A 26,624-nucleotide genomic window follows, 5' to 3' on the forward strand; every position below is an offset into this window, starting at 1 on the left:
TGGTCTTTGCGAATTCCTATTCAAAATAATCAGATCCGTTCCTCTTGAACTAATATCTACCTGTCCACATTGTCTTGATGTTCTGAGGTGATTTTCGGCCATTTACGCATGCCAAAGCATCATTAAATACATATTTTGAGAGGAAGCACACATTTAAATGAGTATTTAAATATGTATTTTGAGAGGACCAACAAATAAATAAATCACGGATTGGCAGAGGTAGGTGTCTGTGTGTTGGGTGAATGTGTCTCCACCAGCTAAGCCATTCTCCTGCAGGCCCCCACTAATGAATTGGGGCTTCAATCCGCAGGTGCAGAACTTCCTATTCCACCTATTAAATATGTGGTCAGGTGGAAGTGCTGCCAGAGGGTGGGCATGGGCTGAGTCGACCCGGGATCCATTTAATCCATAACCAGTCCTACCGCAGCATCAAGGCCCATGCAGAACAAATTGCTGTGTCATCTCCATGTATAGCAGGGCAGCAAAAATTGGCAGTAGCACCACTGCTTTGTAAAGCCCTGCTGATTAGAAGCTGGGGTTTGGTTGCTCCCTAATGCAGAAATGGAACTGGACTGTGAATAGATGCATGTGAAAGTAAATAGATTTGTCATGTCGGCTAACCGTTTTGCAACTTTCAGTTACTTTTGTGTTAGCAACTGTTAAGTATTGACACCATGTGCTATTATCAAAATAATTCTGTGTGTGTGTGTGTGTGTGTGTGTGTGTGTGTGTGAGAGAGAGAGAGAGAGAGAGAGTGTGTGTTGGTCCGGGGGGGGGTTTACCATGCGGCGTGGTCTGAGTCCGGTCCTAGGTCGAGGGTATGGAGGCTGTCCGTCAAGGGCAAAGCAGGGTCCAAGGCAAGGAGCCGGGCATGGTCAGGAACTCTGGAAGAGCAGGACAGGCTGCTGGCAGGAACAGGTTACCAACGATGTTGCTCCCGCAACCTGGGACTGGGTGGACTGGCCTTTATCTCCTCTGAGGCATAGGGTGGCCCCGGTCCACAGGTGACTCACCTCTCCTGGCCTGGAGGCGAGCACTCCTCCTGCGAGAACTTAGTTCCCTCCGCCTCTCTGCCCTGAGCCTCTGCAGCTCAGGAGAGGCTGGAGGGTTACTGGACCCAGGGGCAACCTCACCTTCCCCTGACAGGGCTGGAAGAGGAGCACCTGCAGGCAATGGGTCCTCGATCACCTCCGGAGCCAGAGCGGATTCAGCTGGTGTCTGCTCCTGAGGATCCGGCACAGATGAGGGCCCTTCAGGTTCAAGCCCCTGCCCTGGCTCAGCCGGCCCTGGAGGCAGGGACTCCTGTGCAGGCTGGGATTCCTCAGGTTCAGCCTCTGAATCAGATTCCCAGGCCATCACAGAGAGAGAGAGACCAACCAGAAGTTGCTGGACTACAGTTCCTATCAGTCCTGCCAGCAGGGGCTGTCGGGAGTTGAGATCCAACATCTGAAGACAACCATATTGGCTAAACCAAAGGTTTAGGAAATGACACTCATTGACACTATGTCTTTCACAGATGGTGTTTTTGAAATGGCATGTTTTAGGCTGGAAAAGCTAGTTAGCATGGATTCTCAATACAGTTCCTCAAGTAAAAACATTTCTCTTCGGTATGTTACCTGAGAAAAACTATGCCCTAGAAATCGAGAAAATTACTTTGTACGCACTATCTTTTCAAATGAATTCTGCTGAGCATCTCAAGAGGTACTACAATCCTAGAGGTGAGTTGCCAGGGTAGCACACTTATATTCTTAATATATTAAAATATATTGCATTCTGCCTTGAAGCTTCTGGATTGGGCAGACCTAATATAAACATAAGGAGTCACGGTCTGCCTCTGGATGCTGAAAGGAGCAAGGCACTGTGCATTTCCTTACCCCAGGAACTCTGTATAAGTCCCAGAACACAGCCCTAGCTTCGTGCAAACACAAAATACCACTCTTGTAGGTGGTATCTCAATTGCCATTTAATTTCACTGATTCTATCAATGCAGCAAGATAGATTTCTGGAGCAGCTGCTTGTGTTTTCCACCTTCAGAATGCCTGGATTTAGTTGATCAGAGCGCTACTGTCAAGGATTGGACTCCAGAGCATGAGAAAGAGGAGGAGGAGGAATGGTGAAGATCACCACCCCATCTCCTGACGCTGCAGGAGAAGAGGAACGCAGTGTTGATTTATAGCAGGGGTTTGAGGGAAGTCAAAGCTCATAGATAGGCGAACAGAAGAGTTGAGAAGTGTTAGAAGGGAACTGTGGTGGTCCAGCCAATTGATGCGTTGCCACTGGAGAGTCTTTCTGATCCCCCTTCTCCCAGAACTCGGCATTTGTTAAGAGCGCAGAAACAACGGAATCAGACATTTGACCATGAATAGTCACCGTAAGGGCAGATGCTGCTGCTAGGAAGGAGGGAGCAGAAGCCCAGTTTGGAGCAACGCCATGATTAGGGTAGACAGTGTTCTTTTGTCTCTCTCTCTGTTATGAATGAATAAACTCATTAAAAAGGACTTATCTTGTTTCTCTGCTTCTTTCTGCCAAAGGGAAGGAGTAGAATTCCTGAAGCCCTGACAGCTACACACCCTTGTCTATGTTGTTTTCTTTTACCATTAAACTCAGACCCTGGACCCTAAGGAGTAAATAGGCTCTGGTTCTTATTCTCCGCGCCACCGTGGTCAGGGAACTGCAGATAATTCAACTCAGTCGGAAGCAGCCTCTGCAGCTGCTGATAAAGGATGCCAAGCGATGAGTACATTTCAAAAACTCTGCTCTCTGTTCACGACAGCCCAGCTTTCCAGTCCGAGGTGCAAGTGTCCCAATTTTCCAAGAACGGTCCCAGAATTAAAAAGCCATCCCAGTATCTGATTTGATCTCGGAATGTCCCTATTTCCCCTGCTTGTGCTGAGCTCGGGGTGGAGGATGAGTCGGTGCTCATCCTGAGCAGCGGAAGCAGCAGTGAAGGCTGTGAGGTAGCACCCTGTTGCCTCTCCATGGCCGCTGCTGCTGGTCTCTTCCCTTGGGCATCTCATAGCAGCTGCTGAAGAGTGGGCGAGGTGTCAGGGGTGCGTGCAGGAGCCAGGCCCTGTGACCAGCAGGGCTTCGCAGGACTGGGGCCTTCCTAAGTTTGTTCTGAAGAGGCAAGGCACGCCCACACAGGTGAGACTGATTGGGAACTCACAGCACCTGGTGGCAAGAGCCGGGAAGGGATACAAGGTCAGCATTTCCCTTTGGCTCTTTGCCACAGAAACACGCTTCCTGCCTTGCTGTGTTTGGCTTCTTGCTTCCTGATCCTCAGACCTCGGCTTCTTGACTCCTTGCTTCTCGACCCTCGACTTCATGACTCCTTGCTTCTCGACCCTCGGACCCTAGACTTCGTGACTCCTTGCTTCCTGACCCTCGGACCCCTGGCTTCTGGACTCTCATTGCTGCTCCCACCCCGCCACCTTGCCCCCGGTCCCGACGTCCTCAGCCGGGACTTTGATCGTCCGTAGACTGGACTGTGACAGGGGAAGAGACTGCTGCCACTGAGGCCCAGCCCTGTGTAAATTGCCAGGTCTGAGGGACAAGCAGAGAGCAGGGCTGCCCTAGGAGGGAAGGAAGGGGGAGCAGAGTGGAGCGCAAGAAGTCTTGATTTTTTTTTTTAATTAAAAAAGCATGATTTGTGTGTCTCTGTCTAATTTTGCTCCTTTCTAAAATTCATCATGTGTTCTTTTTGTAAATCTACCAAGAAATAATATTAAATTGGGATTAAGGGATTTTTCTCAGGACGGTGGAGGGTGTCTGTGCTGTGTTTCATTGGTAGGGACACGGGTGGTGCTGTGGTCTAAACCACTGAGCCTCTTGGGTTTGCCGATTGGAAGGTCAGCGGTTCAAATCCCCGCGACGGGGTGAGCTCCCGTTGTTCTGTCCCAGCTCCTGCCAACCTAGCAGTTCGAAAGCTCGCCAGTGCAAGTAGATAAATATGGCGGGAAGGTAAACGGCATTTCCGTGCACTCTGGTTTCTGTCACGGTGTCCTGTTGCTCCAGAAGCCGTTTAGTCATGCTGGCCACATGACCCGGAAAGCTATCTGTGGACAGCCGCCGGCTCCCTTGGCCTGAAAGCGAGATGAGCGCCACAACCCCAGAGTCGCCTTCGACTGGACTTAACTGTCCTGTCTCATTGGTGAAGGGTAGTGACACTCGCACTTCTTCTGATAGGAAATGATCTGCGGAGGAGAGGGGCAAAAACGGGGAGGGTCAAGAAAGGTCAGTTATGGGGGACTGAGAAATGTCCCTATTTTCATCTGAGGAATGTTGGAAAGTATGCAAAGGGACACAGCTTTCTGCCTCTCCCAGCACACCTTGCTCATCCTTCATTTTTTCCTGCAACTCCCCAAAACCGAATCTCACATCCCACAAATCAGCTCCACTTCCCAGTGGGGAGGAGTTGCGGTGGACCACGTGGCCACCCACTCCCCTTTGTCCCCCGTTGCCCGGGGGATCCCGGCCATGTCAGAGCCCAGCCAGCCAATCCGCTGGCTGGGGGGGGGGGGGCATGGCCGGGGCCGTTTAAACTGAGGAGCGAGCCAGAGGACTTCCTCTTTGGCTCGCTTCCTCAATCACCCGCTCTACCTCCCTATTTTGCAGGTTAGGCAATGGCCTTGCTATGGACTTTGGTTGGTCGCCTTGGTTGTTCGAGGGGCCTGGTAGGAATTTTTCCACTTGGCAAATTGGCACTGGCCACTTGGTTTTCGCCTACCTCGTAGCAATCGTTACAACTTTGTTAAGGTTGCGGTTAGGCGTTGTTTGACCTTGTGTGGTGGAGGGGACGTGTGGCCATCACCTGCCCCTCCATGCTTAAGGGTATTCCGTTAAAGGAATCTGGGGGTGTTGATCTAGTCCGAAGCCCAGCTGGGGGGCTAAGGCCTTGACACGACCCCGATGGGAACACCAGGGGGAGCTTGAGTTGGTTCGCATCAACAGGGCTCCCCCTACCGGTGGCTTACCATTACTGGACTTCCTGCACAATGGGCAGGAGTCAGTTAAAGTCAGGTTGAATCAATGCCTAAGCCAATACCGCTCACATTCTGTAATTCAATAAAGTTGTGGCCAAAATTTGCCCAATAACATAAACCTAATATCTGTGTCCTTGTGTGAGTTATTTCCAAAGAGGGGGTGGCTGCGGGGTCTCGACACACAATCCCTGAAGTCCTAACAGTTGTGTGCTGCCACCTGAGCCCCCAGATAAGCCACTGCACTGACAAATAGTGCCATGGTGGAAGGTGTGAAAGGTTCCTTGTGCCTCTCACATTCAACTTGTGTCAGCTTGACTTGTGCAGCTACGTAGACACCTTGTGTTTTATCACGCAGGTACTACAGCGATCCGTTTTTGGGAAACGAAGCCTCTCTAACGTCGCTGCATGTAAACCTGTGTTACAAAGCTGTTTCTTTAATGGGGGGGAAAGGCTGAAAAGGGTGAAAGAGGTCAAGACTTTCAGACATCTAAGCGTGGCTGACGGACAGACAGATGAGACCATTTGAAAACTGGGCATACTGTATTGTCCTTGAGAACGATGAGTCATCCCCTACATTTAACAGTGGTATCAGGGCAGCAATGCCAGGCAAAACATATTGCTGAAGGCATGTGAAGGAATAACTTTTCAGCTGAGTGTTTTTGCCAAATGGCCCTGTTGTTCAGGTTATCTGCCCTGATGGTATTGTAAACATGAAGTCAAGGTGGAAATCATGTTCTTTTTCATTCTATCAGTGAGTGATAGAGCAAGGCAGAAACTGTTTGACAGTGGAACAATCTCCCTCAATAGGTTGTGGGTTCTCCTTCCTTGGAGGTTTTCAAGGCAGAGATTGGATGGCCATCTGTCATGGATGCTATAGTTGAGATTCCTGCATTTTGTGTGTGTGTGTGGGGGGGGGGGTTTGGCCTAGATGACCCTCCCAATTCTGTGATTCTACAGTAAGACATGAGCGAAATATTTCCCCTGAAGACTTGGCCTCTTCAAAGTGTCTAGCACTAAATGCAAAGTTCAAGCTAGGGCAAGCCCACCATTTGACACGGTCTAACTCAAGCAGCAGATGACAAAATACAATGACAGGGCAGCAAATTGGTTTATTCAATGTTATGTATACAGTGGTACCTCGGGTTAAGAACTTATTTTGTTCTGGAGGTCCGTTCTTAACCTGAAACATCTTAACCTGAGGTACCACTTTAGCTAATGGGGCCTCCCGCTGCCGCCGCACCACCACCGCGTGATTTCTGTTCTCATCCCGAAGTTCTTAACCCGAGGTACTATTTCTGGGTTAGCGGAATCTGTTACCTGAGGCGTCTGTAACCCGAGGTACCACTGAATTTTCATGTACAGTGGTACCTTGGTACTCGAACGGCTTGGCTCCCAAACAAATCAGCTCCCGAATGCCACAAACCCGGAAGTTAGTGTTCTGGGTTTTTCAGAAGCCGAACATGTGATGCAACGTCTGTGGCTGCAGGAAGCTTCTGCAGCCAATTGGAAGCTGTGCCTTGGTTTCTGAACAGTTTCAGGAGTCGAACAGACTCTCGGAGCAGATTAAGTTTGAGAACCAAGGTACCACTGTATATATTTACCCTCGCTGAAGAGGGTCACAATTTCGATTTTCTGCCTCAGGTATCAAAATGCCTTAATCAAACACTCTCACTATATTGTCTTTCTCCCTAAACTCAGTTCGCTTTGCTCACTCACTTTTTATAGGGCATCTACATGATGTTGTTTTCAAACAATTGCCCTCCTTTATTTTTTGTTCCTTTCAACTTATCTTGGATTGCATAAAATCCAACGTTTTGAAAATAACAGAACAATGGCAATTATCTCTACAGCTGTAGGTCACCTTAAAATACACTTTACTGTATTCTTTTTTTAATAAAAGGTGTGGCTTTGTTGAGTGCAGTGATATTTTATGCCAGTGAAGCTATCTTTAACAGCATAACTTTATTAATGCTTTTTTGGCCAGGCACTATTTTGTCACCATGCTTAATTTTTAATCCACCTTGTAAAGGTAAAGGGACCCCTGACCATTAGGTCCAGTCGTGACTGACTCTGGGGTTGTGGCGCTCATCTCGCTTTATTGGCCAAGGGAGCCGGCATACAGCTTCTGGGTCATGCGGCCAGCATGACTAAGACGCTTCTGGCGAACCAGAGCACTGCACGGAAACGCAGTTTACCTTCCGCCTGGAGCGGTACCTATTTATCTACTTGCATTTTGACGTGCTTTCAAACTGTTAGGTTGGCAGGAGCAGGGACTGAGCAACGGGAGCTCAACCCGTCGCGGGGATTCGAACCGCCGACCTTCTGATCGGCAAGTCCTAGGCTCTGTGATTTAACCCACAGTGCCACCTGCAACCCACCTTGTAATCAGAGCAAATTAAAATGCTAATTTTTAAAAGACAGTATTTAAATAGGCACACGATATAAAAACTTTATGCAAAGAAGTTTATAGTACAGTGGTGCCTCGCAAGATGAAATTAATCTGTTCTGCGAGTCTCTTCGTCTAGCGGTTTTTTCGTCTTGCGAAGCAACCCTATTAGCGGCTTAGCGGATTAGCGCTATTAGCGGTTTAGCGGCTATTAAAGGCTTAGCAGCTATTAAAGGCTTAGCGGATTAGCGGCTAAAAGGCTATTAGCGGCTTAGAAAAAAGGAGGGGGGAAAGCGAAAAAAAATCGGAACACTCGCAAGACGTTTTCGTCTTGCAAAGCAAGCCCATAGGGAAAATCGTCTTGTGAAGCAGCTCAAAAACGGAAAACCCTTTCGTCTAGCGGGTTTTCCGTCTTGCGAGGCATTCGTCTTGCGGGGCACCACTGTACTATCTGCAGACTGATTCAACATTTTTAAACTATGGCCACTGAGATTTTATCCATCTATTTATTTTTGCCCTAGAACGCTTTCTGATATTTTACATGGTTTTACGTATAATGCTCTAAAATGCACATGATGGGAGTAATCTATTAAAGCAGAGATGGGTCTTATGTTGTTGAATTCCCATACCCATCAGCCCCAACTAGCGTGGCCAATGGACAGCAGTGATGGGGGCAGGAGTCAAACAATATCTGATGGGCTACATCCTCCATCTCTGTACCATGACTCTGTTCCTGTGAAATCACAATTCATTTTAAAGGCTCTTGCCTGATAATACACAGCAAAAGAAACCTAGTGGGTGGTACCCTGTATTATTGCTGAATACTTCTGCGTGCTACCAAAATTCCCACCCTAGGTACATGCTAGGGTCTTATTTAAAGAAGAAATACCCAAATAATTCTCACTTGAGCTGAATGTGTATTGTTCACATTCACACAGCCCCCTCCTACTGACCTATTTTCCTGACAAACACTAATTACTCGTTTCTATAATGTAACTTTTGGGTGTGGAAGTAGGATGCTGTAATTATATGACTTTTCATGCCAAGGCACTTAGTGGTGCAATCTTTCGCTCACAACCCCAGAAACACAGTTGTGCACTAAGAGAGGCTGATCCTGAGAGTCTGCGGGGCTCCCTTCCTTTGCAATTTTGGCAACTGAAGGCGATGGCCAAAAGCAGCATGGCAGATCCTTAGTTAGAAAGGAGGCTTTGAATAAAGTAAAAACAATCAGACCTTTTAAGTGTCCCTATAAAGCAAGATGAGCGCCGCAACCCCAGAGTCAGCCACGACTGGACCTTTACCTTTACCTTACTTTCCAGGGACAGTCCCGGATTTACAGAAGCTGCCCCGGTTTCTGATTTGATCCTGGAATGTCCCTGTTTTCCTTAAAGGTAAAGGGACCCCTGATCGTTAGGTCCAGTCGCGGATGACTCGGGGGTTGCGGCGCTTATCTCGCTTTATTGGCTGAGGGAGCCGGTGTACAGCTTCCGGGTCATGTGGCCAGCATGACTAAGCCACTTCTGGCGAACCAGAGCAGCGCATGGAAACGCTGTTTACCTTCCCGCCAGAGCGGTACCTATTCATCTACTTGCACTTTGACGTGCTTTCGAACTGCTAGGTTGGCAGGACCTGGGACAGAACAACGGGAGCTCACCCTGTTGCGGGGATTCGAACCGCCGACCTTCTGATCAGCAAGCCCTAGGCACTGTGGTTTAGACCACAGTGCCACCCACCCCTGTTTTCCTGAGGACGTCCTTATTTTCATTGGAGAAATGTTGGGAGGGTATGGAGTTATGCAACACCCTGAGCCAAGGATATAAGTAACTATACATCCTTTAGAAAACATCTGAAGGCAGCCCTGTATAACTTTATTATGTTTTTACGTATGTTGAAGCCACCCAGAGTGGCTGGGACAATCCAGTCAGATGCACAGTGCAGAAATAATAAAATTATCATTATTATTATTATTATTATTATTGAATAGGATGTCCCTATTTTCATTGGAGAAATGTTGGAGGGTATGCTTTCACTTATTCCAGCCAGGGATCTATGTGGTATTGTATGCCTGTCCTTCATCTCTTCTAACTTCTCATTTGACACTCTCAGTTTCCCTTAAGTTTACCCCCACCCCGCAACACACAAATAATTCAGTGTTTGCCTCCAACAACCTTGGGGCCTAGTACTTTGGTCTTGTACCATAGCCATACCGTGTCTCTCTTCCTCCAAAATAGGCACAAGTCAGCAAGAGATTATGACCACATGCCTCATAGGCGTATCATTCAGCTAGGTTGCTACTGGCGCTGTCAACAGGGATAATTTAAGCACATACAAATTGGAGGGGACTAAAATAAAACACATCAGGCATGCTTTGTATGCCCCAACACGGATACTCCAGATATATCCAACATCTAGATTGAAATGGGCTGCTTTATTAATTCCCAGTTGTTGGTTTTTGTACCAGGGCCAGTTCTGTCAATTTTTATGGGGTGATCAGCTTTCGTATTATATGGATAACTTGCTGTTTTTCTTGCATCGTATCTTGAATTTTGTATACCCTTTTTTCTTATAAGCTGCCTTGGATCTTTTTCAATAAAGGACTCAAGTGACATTTAACAGCAAATTATTTGCATCTCGCCCGTCAATAGCGAATCATTGTGCATTCGCATAAAAATAGTGAACTGCTATTAGTCAAATAGCTGGATCGCTATTTAGTTTCCTACATTAAATGCCGTGTTGCTCCCTTTTTCCTTTGGATGCTGTAATTGCCTTGTTTAAGAATTGAACGTTTTATAGTGAGGTGTTCACAGGCGGATGAAGAAGTGGCAAAGCTAGGTCCAAAGGGATTCCACGTGAAGATCGTAAGAAGGGAGACTTCCAGTATCCTCCTAGACCCAAGAATCATGGGTACAGATCATGCCTGAATATTGGTGTTTTCTTTTGTGTTTTATTTCTGGTTTGGGTACCAAGTGTTAGATATATTAATGCTTAGAGCTGGAGTGGAGTCCAAAGATCAGGTTCAATTTTTATTTTTATTTTTATTTTTTAAAAAGGAAAGAAAAAATAACTGCGTTGTAGGATGGATATGCGAAAATATACAGAATTTAATTGCAATATGTTTTGAGAGAGGCAGTTATTTGTATCACAGGAAAGAGCACAAATTTATATGGCTTTGTAGAAATACGGGGGGGGGGGGAGAGAAGGAATGTTGGTGCCAAGGAACCACGGTTGAAACTAAGTTTGTGGAGTTTGTGCAAGAGTTCACACAGTGCTATAAGGGGTTAACACGTGACAGCAGCTCTCATGTTTTTGAAGAACGTATCTGAATTTAGTTTCACTTGCCTCACACAACATGCAAGAAAGCTTCTGGATCCAAAGCCATAGTTCACCGTTCTGGCATCCTTATGGTTACTCCAAATTTAACTTCCAAGTAAATGTGTTAATGCCTGGATTCTGCAAATCACGGCAAATGTAGGTCCCTTCCATAAAGATCATACTCTTTGTAGAGGATATAGGCTTTAAGAACTGGCGGAATGGGAAGCCTGTTCATGGACCGCGGCTTCTGTGTCCCCTCCAACCCCATACATTTACGTATTTTCAGGCGGCACAAATGCTTTAGCGGGCGAGGATTCTCTGGAAGATGAAAATGAAACAAAAGAGGGAAATGCAATGGAAAATATGTCCCATAAACTTAGTGACTATCTAAGAGGCATGGGGCGGGGAATCAGTTCACTACAACCAACTAGCATAGCACATAGCAAATACGATGCCAGCACAACCTAAAAAATACGTCTATTTAACAATATGTACAGTGAATTTTTCCTCTGCCCTCCCTGACCCTTTCCTCTTGTGTGTTGTTTTTCTTTAAGACGATGAGCAATGCAGGCAGGGACTGTCTTGTTTTAACCGGTTGAAATGTAAGCCACTCTGGGAGCCCTTTTTTGGCTGAAGAGTGGGGTGCAAATTCTCTAAATAAATAAAATTAATAAATACTGCTGTTTTTGCCACTAATGCCCATTTCCTATGTGCTGCTATGACATAATGGCTTATGGCATACGGCTTAGCGACTCTGCTTAATACCTTGCCCATTCATGCATGATGCTATAAAAACTAATGATTATGCAGGTCAGGTGAAGCATAGAGCTGGAAAGGGGGGTTTGTCACCTAGTTTAACCCTCTGCAATGCAGGTATTTATCAACACGGCAGTCTCCCATCCAAGCTGAAAACATACCAGACCCTGCTTAGCTTTGCAAACATGCCAGCACTTTTATTGCTGGACCACTAGGAAGAAAGCAAGCTTTTTTGTGGCTCACTGCTTTTACCAATAGAGTTTCTAAAGGGCAATATTCAAATTAAACCACATTCACATATGGATTACCACTAGTGCACTGGGATTCCCACCCCACTCATCCCCCTCATGTGTCCTGCGTTGTCCCAAATCTGCTCAAGGTTTTAGGGAAATCGCAGGTGGAGATCATTCTGTTGCGGAAGGAGAAACCCCTGCACTGATGGACTGCGTACCTTAGCACTATGCTGAATGCAACCCATAATATTTCTTTTCTTTTCCACATCAGGGGTTACAAAGCAAGCTCTCTCCCTTGCTACATCCACTCTGACCATCCCACACATCCCAAGACTCATCCCTCCATCTGAGTTCTTATCTTTTTTTGCTGGGCAGAGTATTACTAGACTTCCCTCCGCTATTCTCCTGATTCTTAACACATTTATATGGAAGTAAATCCTCTTTATTCTAAGTAAAAATGCTTAAAATCAGGGGATATATAATCCCTCAGAAATAAATGGGGCTACTGAGAGAACATATTCATGTGACCTAAAATACACACTTTTGGATCTACGAAAAATGTGGTCCAGCTATTATTTACAGAATTCAACAACATGCATATTTCCAAGCCAGGACTGCACATTTACCTAATATCTGCTGGATCTCTGCCCATTCTTTCTGGGTTTCCAGGACAAACTTAAGTTTTGTGCAAAGGGGAACATAATCCATGTAATCTATCAAAATACGAATGATGGGTCCTACTAAATGTTTCATCCAAGGAACGGTGATAAAGTCACAGAACTGAAACGAAATATATCCAGTGTTATTTTTTAAATCTCCCAAGGTATATGTCCTTGCAATAAAACTGTGCAGAATTCACAAATATATCATGATAAAATACAATGCAATAATCCAAGAACTATGGCACTTTGCTTTAAGAGACTGAAGAGAATTCTAGATTCAGGTAGGTAGCCGTGTTGGTCTGAAGCAGTCTAAATAAATAAATAAATACATAAAACCCGTATTTTGGGCCCCATAGGACGCACTGGCCCATAGGATGCACCTAGTTTTGGGGGGGGGGAATAAAGGGGGGAATTTATTACCCCCCCCCCAGGTGCGCTGCGCTAATCCCGAAGTTTGGGGCGTGCGGAGTTCAGCGCGCCCCAAGCTTCTGGGTGCCAGCAAGCAGTCTGCTAGCCGTGGGAGAGCCGCGCGGCTCTCCCAGGGCTAGCGGACCGCTGCGCTAATCCTGAAGCTTGGGGTGTGCGGAGCTCAGCGCGCCCCAAGCTTCTGGGTGCCAGCAAGGTCTCCGCTAGCCGTGGGAGAGCCGCACGGCTCTCCCAGGGCTAGCAGAGCGCTGCGTTAATCCCAAAGCTTGGGGCGTGCTGAGCTCAGGTAAGGTCTCTGCTAGCCGTGGGCTCTCTTCGCGCGGCTCTCCCACAGCTAGCGGACCGCTGCGCTAATCCCGAAGCTCTGGGCATGCGGAGCTCAGCACGCCCCAAGCTTCTGGGTGCAGGCAAGCTCTCCGCTAGCCCTGGGAGAGCTGGGTCTCCCACGGCTAGCGGATAGCTTCCTGAAGCCTGGAGAGCGAGAGGGGTCGGTGCGCATTCGCCCCATAGGACGCACACACATTTCCCCTTCATTTTTGGAGGGGAAAAAGTGCGTCTTATAGGGCGAAAAATACGGTAAATAATATCCAGTAGCACCTTAGATACCAACTTAGTTTGTTCTGGGTATGAGCTTCCGTGTGCATGCACACTTCTTTAGATACACAGAGAATTCTTAAAAGATAAAAATGCCATCTTTAACTTCTACTATTCTGCGTGCCTTTGAGAGATATTGGGATGTTACATTCTGAAATGAAAACAGATACATTATTTGACATCTGTTTGTGTTTGCCCTGTGAGCAACCCAATTAACAAAGCTGTTAAACTAGTATTGCCTTTCATACTGATTAACAAGATTAACAAGATTTTCTTGCACTGTTGTAGTAATGCTGATTTCTTATGACCAGGAAAGATGGCAGAGGTAAACAAATCTATCACTTGTTCATACATCTTTCCCTGAATCTAGGAACTAATATAAGGTCAGCCAAACACAGGACAGACCTCTTTGCACCTAGCACCCAAGAGGCAACTAGGATACCAGGTACTGGAACTACCAGTGGTCTCTTCCGGCTTCCACTGGTACCACCTTAATATTATTTTACATTTGAGCTATTTTGTGTCTGGGATAGCTTTGTTGCCCACATAGCATTGCACATAATATTGGTGATGTTTCAGCAAAAGTTCTTCCTAGCACCATGCGCCAATTGAATGTATATCATTTGTTCATGAAGTATTCCTTTTACCAATGGGTGATAAGATCAGGTTCCTATGAAGTCAGCGTCACTAAATCAGCTGGCTTGAATTTACGTACTCTGGCCTAAGTGATTTTAGAAAGCTAGACCAATGGGCCGGTGTTATGTACGCATCCCTAAGAATCCTTATCAGCTGAGGAAAGAACACAAAACACGTGCCAACATTTTCTTCTTACAATAGCCCTTAGCTAGCAGCATCAGCCTCACTCTATACTTGGACTTTGTTATCATGGCTAAAAATAGAGGAAGGGGTGATTATTCATAAAAATCTATCCCCTTTGCTCCATTTTTCGTTGGAAGCAGGCACTAGTAATAGAGAAATGCTTACAATCTTAACTATAACAGTAGCCAATATAAAACCCTAGATTTAAAATGTTAATTAAGAATAAGGTAAAGGGACCCCTGACCATTAGGTCCAGTCGTGACTGACTCTGGGATTGCAGCGCTCATCTCGCTTTAATGGCCGAGGGAGCCGGCGCACAGCTTCTGGGTCATGTGGCCAGCATGACTAAGCCGTTTCTGGCAAACCAGAGCAGCGCACGGAAATGCCGTTTACCTTCCTGCCAGAGCGGTACCTATTTTTCTACTTGCACTTTGATGTGCTTTCGAACTGCTAGGTTGGCAGGAGCAGGGACCGAGCAATGGGAGCTCACCCCGTCGCGGGGATTCGAACCGCCGACCTTCTGATCGGCAAGTCCTAGGCTCTGTGGTTTAACCCACAGCACCACCCACGTCCCTTCAATTAAGAGTAGTACAGAGCAGAATGGAAAATCCTGGAATGTGCTTACTGGATTATCTTTAATGACACAAGATGTCCATCCTGGTAACACCTCTTCCTCCGGAGTTGACCATACGAAAGAATTTCCAAAGATGTCCCCATGCATGCAGTCAAAGCACAGATCCACAAGGTATCCGTGATTCAGCAGCAGCCTTAGCATCACCTCGTCATTCAAGGCGTACTGAATAGCGCTGGGGAAATGGGTGTCATTCACAAGGTTAAAGTAGCAGTTGACATTTGCTCCGTAAGAAAGAAGCAACCTGACGATTTCATGGTTGCCAGCTCTCACGGCCACGAGGAGGCAGTTGAGAGGGTCTTTATTTGGGTCTGCGCCAGCTTGCAGTAATACTTCGGTGGACAGAATGTCGTTGTTGGAAACGGCAAAGTAAAGCGCCGTTTTCCTTTCGTCGTCGTAACTTTTAGAAATGTGCTCTGCCAGGGTGGCGTTGACATCGAAACCATTTTCAAGGAGGAGTTCCAGGCACTGTGGATTTTGGCCATCTGCCGCCGAGTGCATGGGACTCTGCCCGCTTTTCCGGATTGCAGTTTGGGATGTCACGGGAATTAGGAATTTCAGGGCCCTAAGGGCAGAAAATGAATTTAACGGGGAATCTGAAAAACACGCTGCCACACTTTTTCTGCCATCAGAAAAGCAACTCTTGTTTCAGTGCTGGAACGAGGTGTTGTGTACACTATTACTTTGCTACTTTTTCAGTTGTGGGCTTTATAATATGTTCTGATAAGTAAAGTCCGCTATCTGTGTTAAAGGTATAATTATACGTACAGCTTAACACTCGATTCTTTATGAGAGGACCTGTAGCTCACTGAGGTCGTAAAGTTCAGTTCTACTTGAAAAGGTCTCAAGGTGCATTTCCAGGAGCAGGGACTGAGCAACGGGAGCGCACCCCGCTGCGGGGATTCGAACTGCTGACCTTCTGATCAGCAAGACCTAGGCTATGTGGTTTAACCCACAGCGCCACCCACGTCCCTTTATGTAGAATAGTTTTCTTAGAATAGAAGCCCCCTGTTCACTGGGGCTTATTTCCCAGGTAAATGTGCATAGGGATGCAGCCGCAGACTTTAAGCTCATTTGGGCAGGACCCTGGCACCTTCTGTGGCTTTTATTATATTGCTATGGTGCCACATACATTGGTAGTGGCACATACGTACCGAAGTACTGTACAACTAAAATCCAAAACGAAAACATTTCTATTCTGTTTGACACAAATATATGTGAGCCAGGAGAGCGAAAGGAAGAATACTCACAAATAATGCCCCTCGTACGCTGCTCTGTGTATAGGGAGCTGCCCTGCCTTATTAGGCAAATTACTGTCTCCCCCATATTCCAACAGCAAAGTTATGCAGTCTGGATTGCCACCTCCAGCTGCTTCAAACAATATCGATGAGCCATCATCAGCGGTAGCATAAACATCGCCACCTAGTGGAGGAAGACAAACCAACCATTTAATTCAAAACAATATTAAGTAAATACTTGCATTAAAAAGGGCAGCAATTTCTTCTCCTGTTTATTATTTACTGAATTCCAAAACGGCCTCAGAGTAGAACAGAACATTTGAAGAGATTAAAGAGATATGTTCTTCTTTAAGTGACAATCACTTGCGTTTTAAGGGTGAGCACATTTTTTTTTGCAGGATTTGACCACCACTTCTATTTTGACCCATACATCTCAGAGACTGATTTATTTGCAATTGTTATCGGTATACTTGGAATGGAATGACTACAACTCTTCCAATTTTATATAAGCTAAAAACTTAAATGCCTTTGTGGTGTGCCAGGGAGATAAAAATATTGTTGTGATTCTCTGTTGCAGGCACAGAAATCAACCATAAACAAAAATAAATGTTTGTTATCAAGGTGCTCTGTGATAGAATTGTCACATCAACTTGGCAATTGCTCATTTGTGTCTTCTAGTTTACTGTTTCACTACATGTGTCTAGATGATTTACAATTACAGCAATTATTAGGGCTGAAATTGAATTTAAACTTAGCAACACTGGGAATCAAAAAGGAAAACATGCAAGCCAGCCCAGGTTAAAGCCAAACAGCTGCAAAAAGAATAGTATGCAGTATTTAATTAAGGGAGAAATGGTTCATCGACGATGTTTGGGTTATATTTTCATTTTGGCCTAAGAGCTGCATTAAAATTACATTTTTAAATTACATTTTTATTTACATACCACCTTTCCCACAGAGAGTTCATAGTGGCATGCAAGGTTCTCTCCCTCCCTATTTTATCCTTACAACAATGCAGAGAAGGAAGGAAGTTGAGACAGTCACATGGGTCAAGGTTACCCAGTGAGCTCCACGGCTCAGAAAAGATTTGAATCCTAGTCTCCCAGGTCCTAGTCCATCATTCTAACCACTACAGCATACTGGTTCATGACAGGCATGATGAGTTTTTTATAGGCTTGAGGGTTGGTGGGACCAGTCCTAAAACTTTACCAGGAGCAATGTAATCAGCTTTAATTTGAGGTGTACTTTAGGGGCTAAGCTAAAGGTTGAGAGCAGAGGAGGACGATATATATTTTATATCTTGCTTGCTTTTAAAATACCCCAAGGAATCTTTTCAGATGAGAAAGGCTACAAATCGAAATTAATTGAGGAACAGTTGGTTGGGGACAGTACTTCAATACCAAATACTTGAAAGAGTCCACTGCTCCTGAGTATAATGAGGATTCAGGTATAGAGAGCAAAACCAAAGAAATGAGGTTTTGTGCCTATGTGACCTTGTACTGCCTTATATAGCGCAATATTTAAATACCCGTGCAAGGCCACATCTTAATCTCAGTGTTACAAATTGTCAAAGCACTATTACTTTTCTCTCTCCTCGACATTTTATGAACAGTTAATGAGGTACAAAGAGGAGATTTCTACGGTTGGGTTTTTCCAATTCTTTTTGTATACTGCTCTTACTTGAAGAAAGTCAATGCATTATAGATAGATAGATTATACCATTATAAACTCAGACACAACCCTGTGAGGGAAATTCAGTGGCATGCCCAAAGACAAAGATGTTCAAGGCTGAGCCAATAACTGAACCCAGGTTTTCCCAGTCTGTCCAACACGCTATCTCATTACACCAAACTAGTTTTTTCCTGGCTAAATAGAATGACAGGGTGTGGGTGGCGCTGTGGGTTAAACCAGAGAGCCTAGGACTTGCCGATCAGAAGGTCGGCAGTTCGAATCCCCGCGACAGGGTGAGCTCCTGCCAAGCTAGCAGTTCAAAAGCACGTCAAAGTGCAAGTAGATAAATAGGCACCAATCTGGCGGGAAGGTAAACGGCGTTTCCGTGCACTGCTCTGGTTCGCCAGAAGTGGCTTAGTCATGCTGGCCACGTGACCTGGAAGCTGTACGCCGGCTCCCTCGGCCAATAAAGCGAGATGAGCGCCGCAACCCCAGAGTCGGTCACGACTGGACCTAATGGTCAGGGGTCCCTTTACCTTTGCTTAGAATGACTGTTTGATTCATCTAAGGCAGCTACCTACGGTATGTTCCTAAATGGAGTTTAGGATGGGTAAGCACAGAAGTGGACTTGAATAGATTCGGGCTATGCCCTCAGAGATCCTGGCTAGGTTCTGCTTGTGGACTTCCCATGGGTATGTGGCTGGCCACTGTGAGAACAAGATGATGAACTAGATGGACTGCTGGCCTGATCCAGCAGGAATCTTCTTCTATTAGGGTTCATTTAAGGTATAGTGATACTAGGGGCAGCCCAAGTCAGACCCATTGAAATCAATGAATGCAAGTTAATCATGACATAGATACCATCCTAGATTTCTGTTCCCTGGACAGATGTGGCCTGAAAGGAGCCCCTAAAGGCCTTGAAGGAGATGATGATGATGATGATGATGATGATGATGATAACAATAGTACCCCACCCATCTGACTTGGTTGCCCCAGCCATTCTCGGTAGCTTTCAACATATATAAACATAATAAAAACATAATAAAACATCACACATTAAAAGGCTTTCCTATAAAGGGCTGCCTTCAGATGTCTTCTAAAGGTTATAAAGTTACTAATCTCCTTGACATCTGATGGGAGGGCATTCCACAGGGCAGGAGCCACTGCCAAGAAGGCCCTCTGCCTGGTTCCCTGTAGCTTCAATTCTCACAGTGAGGGAACCGCCAGAAGGCCCTTGGCGCTGGATCTCAGTGTCTGGGCTGAACAATGAGGGTGGAGACACTCTTTCAGGTATACAGGGCCAATGCCATTTAGGGTTTTAAAGGTCAGCACCTACACTTTGAGTTGTCCTCAGAAACAGAGAGCCTTGCTGCAGCATAAACTGCTACCTGTTGAAGTACAAACCCACCTTTATGAATGAGATGCTCTAGCACATCACAGTGGCCGTATTCAGCAGCTACACCTAAAGGAGTTACTCCAAATCCATCTCTTAGGTGCACGTTGCCACCATTCTTCAGCAGCAGAGTAATGATGTCATTGCGACCCTGTTTCGCCGCTTCGTGCATTGCCGACCAACGTTTTACACATGGTTGATTGACGGTACAATTGAATTCAATCAGAACGGAAGCCATTTCATACGAGCCCTGTTTTGTTGCTTACAGATTGAAACAGACAAAAAGAAGAGATGAAACATTTTCGATATTGTCCTTATTCTGCACTCCTCGCAACCCAACTAAGTTCAATGAGACTTATTCTAACGTAGGTGAGTATAGCAGAGGCAGGAAATCACTTTTGGTCAGAGGGCAAAATCTGATCCCAACCAACCTGTTGAGAGCAGTATTCCAATGGTGGCTGCAGCAGAGCAACAAAAAATAAATAAACTTTATGGCCAACGATACATATGCACATGCAATAGTTCCAAAAAAGCATGCACACCATTCATCCATATTTGCAAAAGTTCCCTCGTGATCCTCTAACCCTTCCCCCAAACCCTTTATAAAATATATTCAAAATTAATATTGGCAGAGTAGGGCTTCCTCTTTCTTTCTGTACCACTTCTGAGACAGGATATGGGATACGGGGCAGGAATGCACATCCTTAGAAACAGCAGCTTTCTGCTGCTTCTTACCTGGGCTTTTTGATGTTAATTTGAAGGGTTTAAAGTACTTGTGGCCTCTTTCAGAGGGGCAAGACCTGTCTTTTTTTCTGTATAGATGGTTTGTTTGTTTTTTAGGTTTTTATTGGTCGTGTTTATTGTAATTGGCTTTAGTGTTCATATTGTGTGGCATAAAATATGTTCATTAAGCTGGGAGGGCATTCTCCAGCTGCATGTCCAGTTTCCAGGGTGATCAGCCTTGGATTCTACATAAACTAGCAGCAAGCCCAAACACTGCAAGCCATTAATGAAGCAATTACCAATCAGAAGAGGAGTCTCTCCTTTCCGGTTAGTGGTATTGGGCCAGACCCCCTTTTCCAACAGCGTCCTGACATTTCCTGCATGGCGAGATTTGGCTGCCAACGTCAACGGTGTCTCTCCATCGCATGTTTTATATTCCCACATTGCTTTATAAGACGCTAGATTTATTATTTTTTTTAAAAAAAACAAGCAAACACCTGTATCAATGCCACATTTGTAAAAATGCACATATATTTTTAAAATTAAACAATACAGTGGTACCTCGGATTAAGTACTTAATTCGTTCCGGAGGTCCGTTCTTAACCTGAAACTGTTCTTAACCTGAAGCACCACTTTAGCTAATGGGGCTAACTGCCGCGCGATTTCTGTTCTCATCCTGAGGTAAAGTTCTTAACGTGAGGTACTATTTCTGGGTTAGCGGAGTCTGTAACCTGAAGCGTCTGTAGCCTGAAGCGTATGTAACCCAAGGTACAACTGTAGCTTGCTTATTAATTTGTGTCTTATGAGAACATGTATGTATTTAATTCATGCTTTCATCTTAACCCAAGCAGGCTCCTCTGTACAACTTCTGGATGAGATCTTGCCTGAGTAGCAGAATGTTGCCATGAAGGAAAGGGCGCTAGAGAGTATAAATCCAGAACTGAGAATAAATACGCATTGGCTACCAATGGCTGCTAATCATGATGACTATATATGCTGACTCTAGAATTAAAGGCCACATTCTTCCAAATGCCAGTTGCTGGGGGAAAACATGGGGAGACAGCTTTTGCTCTCACATCCTGCTTGTGAGCGTCCCATAGGCAACTTTGCGAAACAGAGTAATAGAAAATTTGATTTGACTTATTTCTATGCTGCTTTTCATTCAAATGAATCCCAAAGTGGCTTACAAGCAATAACAACAACATGATAGAACATAATAGAACATAATAAATACAGTATCTACCTGTGTTCTCCCTGATGCTTCATGGAATAATGCATGAACCAGACCTTTGAATTTAGTAAGGAAAGCATCTTAAACTAATTTAAAAGTGTGTGGTCTGTTCATTGCTAGAGGCATAGAAAGAGGAGGCAAACATTTTAAGGCAGACGAAATAGGATATGCAAAAGGGTTTAACAACTTACATTCCACACTATGCTGCTGTTTAACTCTTGGAGCGTTTTAAACCCTGCTGGGAGCTCTCTCCCACTGGAGAGTGTGCAAAACTCCATGTTTTGAATCTAGGCACACAGTCAATTCTTTTTGTTAATTACACACACATCTATTTCACCTCCACAACAATATTTTCCATCTCTGCTAACCTGTGCCAACTTACCATCCAAGATTACTTCAAGTATCTGCTGAATTGGCTGAGCAGCAGCTTCATGTAAAGGAAACCAACCTCTCTCATCAGCCTCATCCAAAGCATATTTGTATTTCACATAGTCTTGAAGCTCAGATACTCGACCTCAAAAATAATAATCCAGTGTGAAATAAAGGCTAACTCCATGAAGAGCAACAGTCATCTTTCAAAACCAGAACATCTTTAAGCTAAGTAATTTGGTCAGGGTTAATTGGCAAAAAGGGACGCGGGTGGCGCTGTGGGTAAAACCTCAGTGCCTAGGACTTGCCAATTGTATGGTCGGCGGTTCGAATCCCCGCGGCGGGGTGAGCTCCTGTCTTTCGGTCCCAGCTCCTGCCCACCTAGCAGTTCGAAAGCACCCCTAAGTGCAAGTAGCTTTATAGCGGGAAGGTAAACGGCATTTCCATGTGCTGCGCTGGTGCTGGCTCGCCAGAGCAGCTTCGTCACGCTGGCCACGTGACCCGGAAGTGTCTCCAGACAGCGCTGGCCCCCAGCCTCTTAAGTGAGATGGGCGCACAACCCTAGAGTTGGACACAACTGGCCTGTACGGGCAGGGGTACCTTTACCTTTACCTAATTGGCAAAAAAAATACAGTGATGCTGTTTTGGGGGTAGAAGTCTACAGCCCCACTCAGTAGAGTAGGAAGATGCCTGTTAAGTTGTGGGTGAACATATCAGACGACACAGCAATTCTTCAAACAGCTCTTGTTTATTCACAGGCCAGAACAGAACTGAACTGAAGGGTTCAGCCAGCCTGCTTTTATAGAGATCCACTACAACGCAACTGTAACCACTTTCTGTAACTATCCAATCACTGAACGTCACTTTCAATCCCTTATTTGTATATGTGGACCTGAGTGAAAACTATCTACAGTATCCCCCTGCTGGTCCAGGGTGAGAACTTCAGTACATAATAGTGCCCAGATGCAGCATAGCTTTACCACAGTTTGAAGTAATACATATAACCACTGAAGGAGCTCCCTCCCGTTAGACTACTAAGTTCTGAGTCTACAATTACCCAACTGCACCACCATTCACAACAATAACTGATGGTAATACAACCATCTTAACAGTGATGTCGTTTAGTACTTGTACCTTCTCTTATAGCAGCTACAAGCTTTCTGTTTTGATCGCTGACTGGTAGAAACCTAGTGGGGGGGGAAATGATAGGAGAGACATAAGAGATAAGAGAGAAATAATATCTCAAGCTTTGGGAGTCTTTGCTGCTATCTAATTGCATATATCTGCTACTTCCCCAGACTAAATCATTGTACCAGTGGTTCTGGTTAGAGGTACATCTATGTTGAGCAACACAAAAGGACAGAAGCATGCAAAGGAGTTGCTAATTTCTCAGCACTTGGGCTCAACATGTTTCCTAGTCCTCCCATATGTCCCACTGCAATCCCAAAGACCAACCAAAGGTGTCGTCTTAATGCCATCTATGAGCAATGGATTGCAGAGGCATTCTCAGAGCCTATTTCAAAAGTGTTATAAGACCTGCCAAATGTGGTTGGTTTTAGCGAGGGTTGGACCAAATAAGGATTGCCTTTGTAAGAACTGACCGAATGCTATCACTCTTCAATAGACTGCATATTCTTTTAGGTTTATTAGTATCCATGTCAAACCATTGAAAACAGGCCATAAATTTAAATTATAAACAACTCCATAGGATCCTACAGCTTACTCTTCCAGAATAACTAGAGATTGTACCCAACAGTCAGAGCTTCTAACCAATTAGGAGAGATATGGGGGTGAAATATTGACATTCAGCACCAGACATTCAGACCTGGGCTGAAAGATTGCTGACATACCTTGCTTCATGATCAGGGAAAGAAGTTTGCTGGCTCCTTGCACTTTCAAGGGACTCCTGGATGCTAAACTGAACAGCATAGCCAGTGAGATGATCTTCATCAGTGCCCTCATTTCCTTCCATCTTCTTGGCATGGGTTTATGAGCTGTTCTCACGCCACAAAAATAAACGAGAGGTCATATCTTGCATGACTTGTGCTGAAAAGCACTCTAATTGTTTAAGTACAGTGGGGTTAATGGTTAAGCAGAGGTATATCAGAAAATATAGTGTCATAACTCTAGACAGTAGTAGGGGGGAAAACAAAGTTAAAGAATGACTAGTCTTAGGCTTCACTTTCCACTCATCACTAGTATGTACCTCCACATTTAACTAACACTCATATGGCCACCCAAATGAATGATTTTATGCAACCAAACTGGTCAACTTTGGCTCTCTAGCAAGACACAAAGCTTCCCTGTTCAGCATTTATGTTCAAGATTTGCACAAAATATGAACTGATAATTTTCTCGGTTCTTTATTCTAAAGTGATTACGTATGTGAGATTCTAAGCTAGCTCTTCTAACTAGCTTCTTCTAACGGCCTCGGTCCAGTATACCTGAAGGAGTGTCTCCACCTCCATCGTTCTACCCGGACACTGAGGTCCAGCACCGAGGGCCTTCTGGTGGTTCCCTCGCTACGAAAAGCCAAGTTACAGGGAACCAGGCAGAGGGCCTTCTCGGTAGTGGCGTCCTCCCTGTGGAACGCCCTCCCACTAGATGTCAAAGAGAACAACAACTACCAGACTTTTAGAAGACATCTGAAGGCAGCCCTGTTTAGGGAAGCTTTTAATGTTTGATGTATCATTGTATTTTAATATTCTTTTGGAAGCCGCCCAGAGTGGCTGGGGAAACCCAGCCAGATGGGCGGGGTATAAATAATAAATTATTATTATTATTATTATTATTATTATTATTATTATTATTATAACTCCATATGTGGAAAAACATCACAATTTATTGTAAAAGGACTTGATGTCTTTCTTATTGGTGGCTGTTTGCTAGGTGGTGCCCCAAACTAGAAAAATGCTAATAACTTGACACTTTTGGCTACAAAAGGCTAGCACGACAGATGTAAGCACAGAATAGACACACAGACTGATGATTTTGCTGAAATCTTGTATTGCTTTATTCAATATATAAAAGAGAGAGAAAACAATTGAGAGATCCTCCCTCCACCCACAGGCAATTATAGAATGACCTGTTAAAATAAGCAATGAGAAAAGAGATCACATTCAAAAATCCCATGACTTAGACACATTAGGTTAAGCTCACCTGCGACAAAGTGCTAGACATTCAAGGAAACACAGCAGGGTGGAAGACGGTGTTATGTTAATGTTATATTCAATTTTATCTTTTTGGTGATATACTGGTAAAATGATCTGAATTGGTATCATAATGGATTGTGTTTACAGTTCATAAATTAAAGCATATTTTTAAAGTTCTGCCTTCTAAGAAATTAATAAAGTTCCAGTGGCATAGCACTGGCAGTTTCCTTTGGAAGGAAGTCAATGGAAGCTTATTGGTGCTTTGTAACATTTGCATTTATTTACAAATATACAGGTTGAAAGCACAGCTGAAACATTCCACCAGATCTTCAGGGAGACAGCCAGCACCCTAAGATGCTTGCAGAGCCCAGACTCTGCCTTGCGTCTCCTTCCCTGTCACACTCAAACTGTGTATTTTTCCATACACAGATATGAATTTTCATACAGAGAATGGGGGAAGGAGAATATTCAGATGAATCATCTCTTCTGACCACCCCCTAGCTTCTTTGGCTCCCACTGAATCACGTCACCAGAATATAATTGGCTATCAACACTATGTCATGTCCATATTTTTATTTATTTATTTGAAGTATTTATATATTGCTTTCCATCAGAAAGTTTGCAAAGCAGTTTACAAAGTGGTACAAAGTGCCTTAGGGCAACCCACACCGATAGCCCTACTCTCAGAAAACTGATAGAAAACCTGCTGTTTTGTTTCAAGCTTTTTAAATAAAGAAATAAGCAGCATAATTCCCTTGTGCATTCTCAAGTTATGATTCAGCTAAAAGCTAAGCACTTCAAAGTCAGTAGTTTTTAAGATATTTAAATATTTTTGTTCTCCAAGAGTAGTGTTTTTCCATAATGATTTTTGATGCTCACATTCATCCCTAGCAACCATAGTTTTATTAATATTAAGCACACTGGACAGGTGTTTAATATTATGTGGATAAAAACTGTAAATTGGAGTTGATTAACACATAAACAATCTAAGTGCCATTAGCTTTCCTCCCAAAGACTAAAGAAAAGCATGCAGGCTCGGATTATTCAAAGCAAGATAATTAATCGCAATCTATATTTGGATTTATTCCTAGTTTTAAGATACCACTATAAGGTTAATTGACAATCTATAGACAAAGGGAGCTTCTCACCTTTTCAAAATCTTGCCATTGTTTCATTGGGCCCTGAATTTCAAGCATGCAAGTATAGGCCTTGCAAATGGCTAGGTCATGTGGCATTTCTAAAATTAAGTACACAGTTGGTAGTTAAATTAAGATCTGACCTTATCCAGCTGAAACACAGGCGGTCTCCAGCCTGCAGGAAAGTATGACACATGATAGCTCCAAAAGCTCATCAAAAGTAATCCGAGGGCTGACTGGTATAATAAGATTATCTGCAACCAGATTGGCTCAGCCAGACCACTTTAAGAAAACAAATGAGCTGTCATCTTACATTAGCATTGTAATCCCAATGAAACTGATCATTAACATTCCCATTAAGTGTAGTCAAGGATCGCACCTAGATATCAGATTCTAAAAGCACTGCTGTGGACAGGGCTCCAGTGAATTTGAGAGAACTAAACTATGATAGCCTCAACCATGAGCTGGTATACTTTTGATCTGAAAGCATCTTAACATATGCCTATGAGGCATACAGAAAATGCATCAATTCTACTGGCAGCACTGCTTGGCAAGATGCCCAAACGAAGCTCACCAGTTCATAATGGTGACAGCTACTGTTATCTGTTTATTTCATTTCCCCTCTCAGCATCTGTTCGTTACTAGAAGTACTGCTTCCATTCTGAACAGGAAGACAGATTCTAAGCTAGCTTGACTTTCTGCCAAAAACATGGGTCAAGGTGATGTTGATTCTGGTAAGTTAGGGAGTGACATTTAATAGAACGTGGTGCATCATGCTTCAAAATTAAAGGCCAATGAAGTTTAAACGATAGCTCAGTGATTCTTTACAGTCGTTGACAGATCTTTTCTGTGCACCTGAATCTAAATTTCCTTTGGCCTCTATGCATGTTTCCTGTGATATTATAGCTAT

The 26,624-nt window shown here is 44.5% G+C and overlaps 1 protein-coding gene across 6 annotated transcripts; it reads right to left on the reverse strand.

Annotated features, from left to right (window-relative positions):
* Positions 1 to 1,936: 1,936 nt before the first annotated feature.
* ASB15 (ankyrin repeat and SOCS box containing 15) lies at positions 1,937 to 26,211 on the reverse strand. 6 transcript variants are annotated; one of them, XR_014516596.1, is made up of 11 exons: positions 25,727 to 25,867; positions 23,277 to 23,420; positions 22,561 to 22,613; positions 21,440 to 21,571; positions 20,126 to 20,284; positions 19,119 to 19,364; positions 16,052 to 16,223; positions 14,796 to 15,366; positions 12,296 to 12,449; positions 10,708 to 10,998; positions 1,937 to 4,193 (listed from the first exon to the last, which is right to left on the reverse strand). XR_014516596.1 is itself a non-coding variant. In XM_083463565.1 (10 exons), the coding sequence occupies exons 2-10, from the start codon at positions 23,396 to 23,398 to the stop codon at positions 10,826 to 10,828; spliced, it is 1,782 nt and encodes a 593-aa protein (XP_083319691.1). In that variant the 5' UTR covers positions 23,399 to 23,420; positions 25,858 to 26,206; the 3' UTR covers positions 10,379 to 10,825. The 6 variants fall into 6 exon arrangements, 4 of the variants coding, with proteins under 4 accessions (XP_083319691.1, XP_083319690.1, XP_083319693.1 ...); XR_014516595.1 differs by lacking the exon at positions 12,296 to 12,449; XM_083463565.1 differs by lacking the exon at positions 1,937 to 4,193 and having other exon boundaries at positions 10,379 to 10,998; positions 25,858 to 26,206.
* Between the last annotated feature and the right edge of the window lie 413 nt (positions 26,212 to 26,624).

Source organism: Podarcis liolepis, assembly GCF_965112155.1.
Source record: "Podarcis liolepis genome assembly, chromosome: 10".
Taxonomy (NCBI): domain Eukaryota; kingdom Metazoa; phylum Chordata; class Lepidosauria; order Squamata; family Lacertidae; genus Podarcis; species Podarcis liolepis.

Coding starts and splice junctions, on each gene's coding strand:
- ASB15 (XM_083463565.1), bottom strand. CDS start 23,398: ATGGAAGGAAATGAGGGCACTGATGAAGATCATCTCACTGGCTATGCT. Junction 15,367..16,051: donor GCGTACGAGGGGCATTATTT/GTGAGTATTCTT, acceptor TTCTGCCCTTAG/GGCCCTGAAATTCCTAATTC. Junction 12,450..14,795: donor GTGTCATTAAAGATAATCCA/GTAAGCACATTC, acceptor ATTTCGTTTCAG/TTCTGTGACTTTATCACCGT.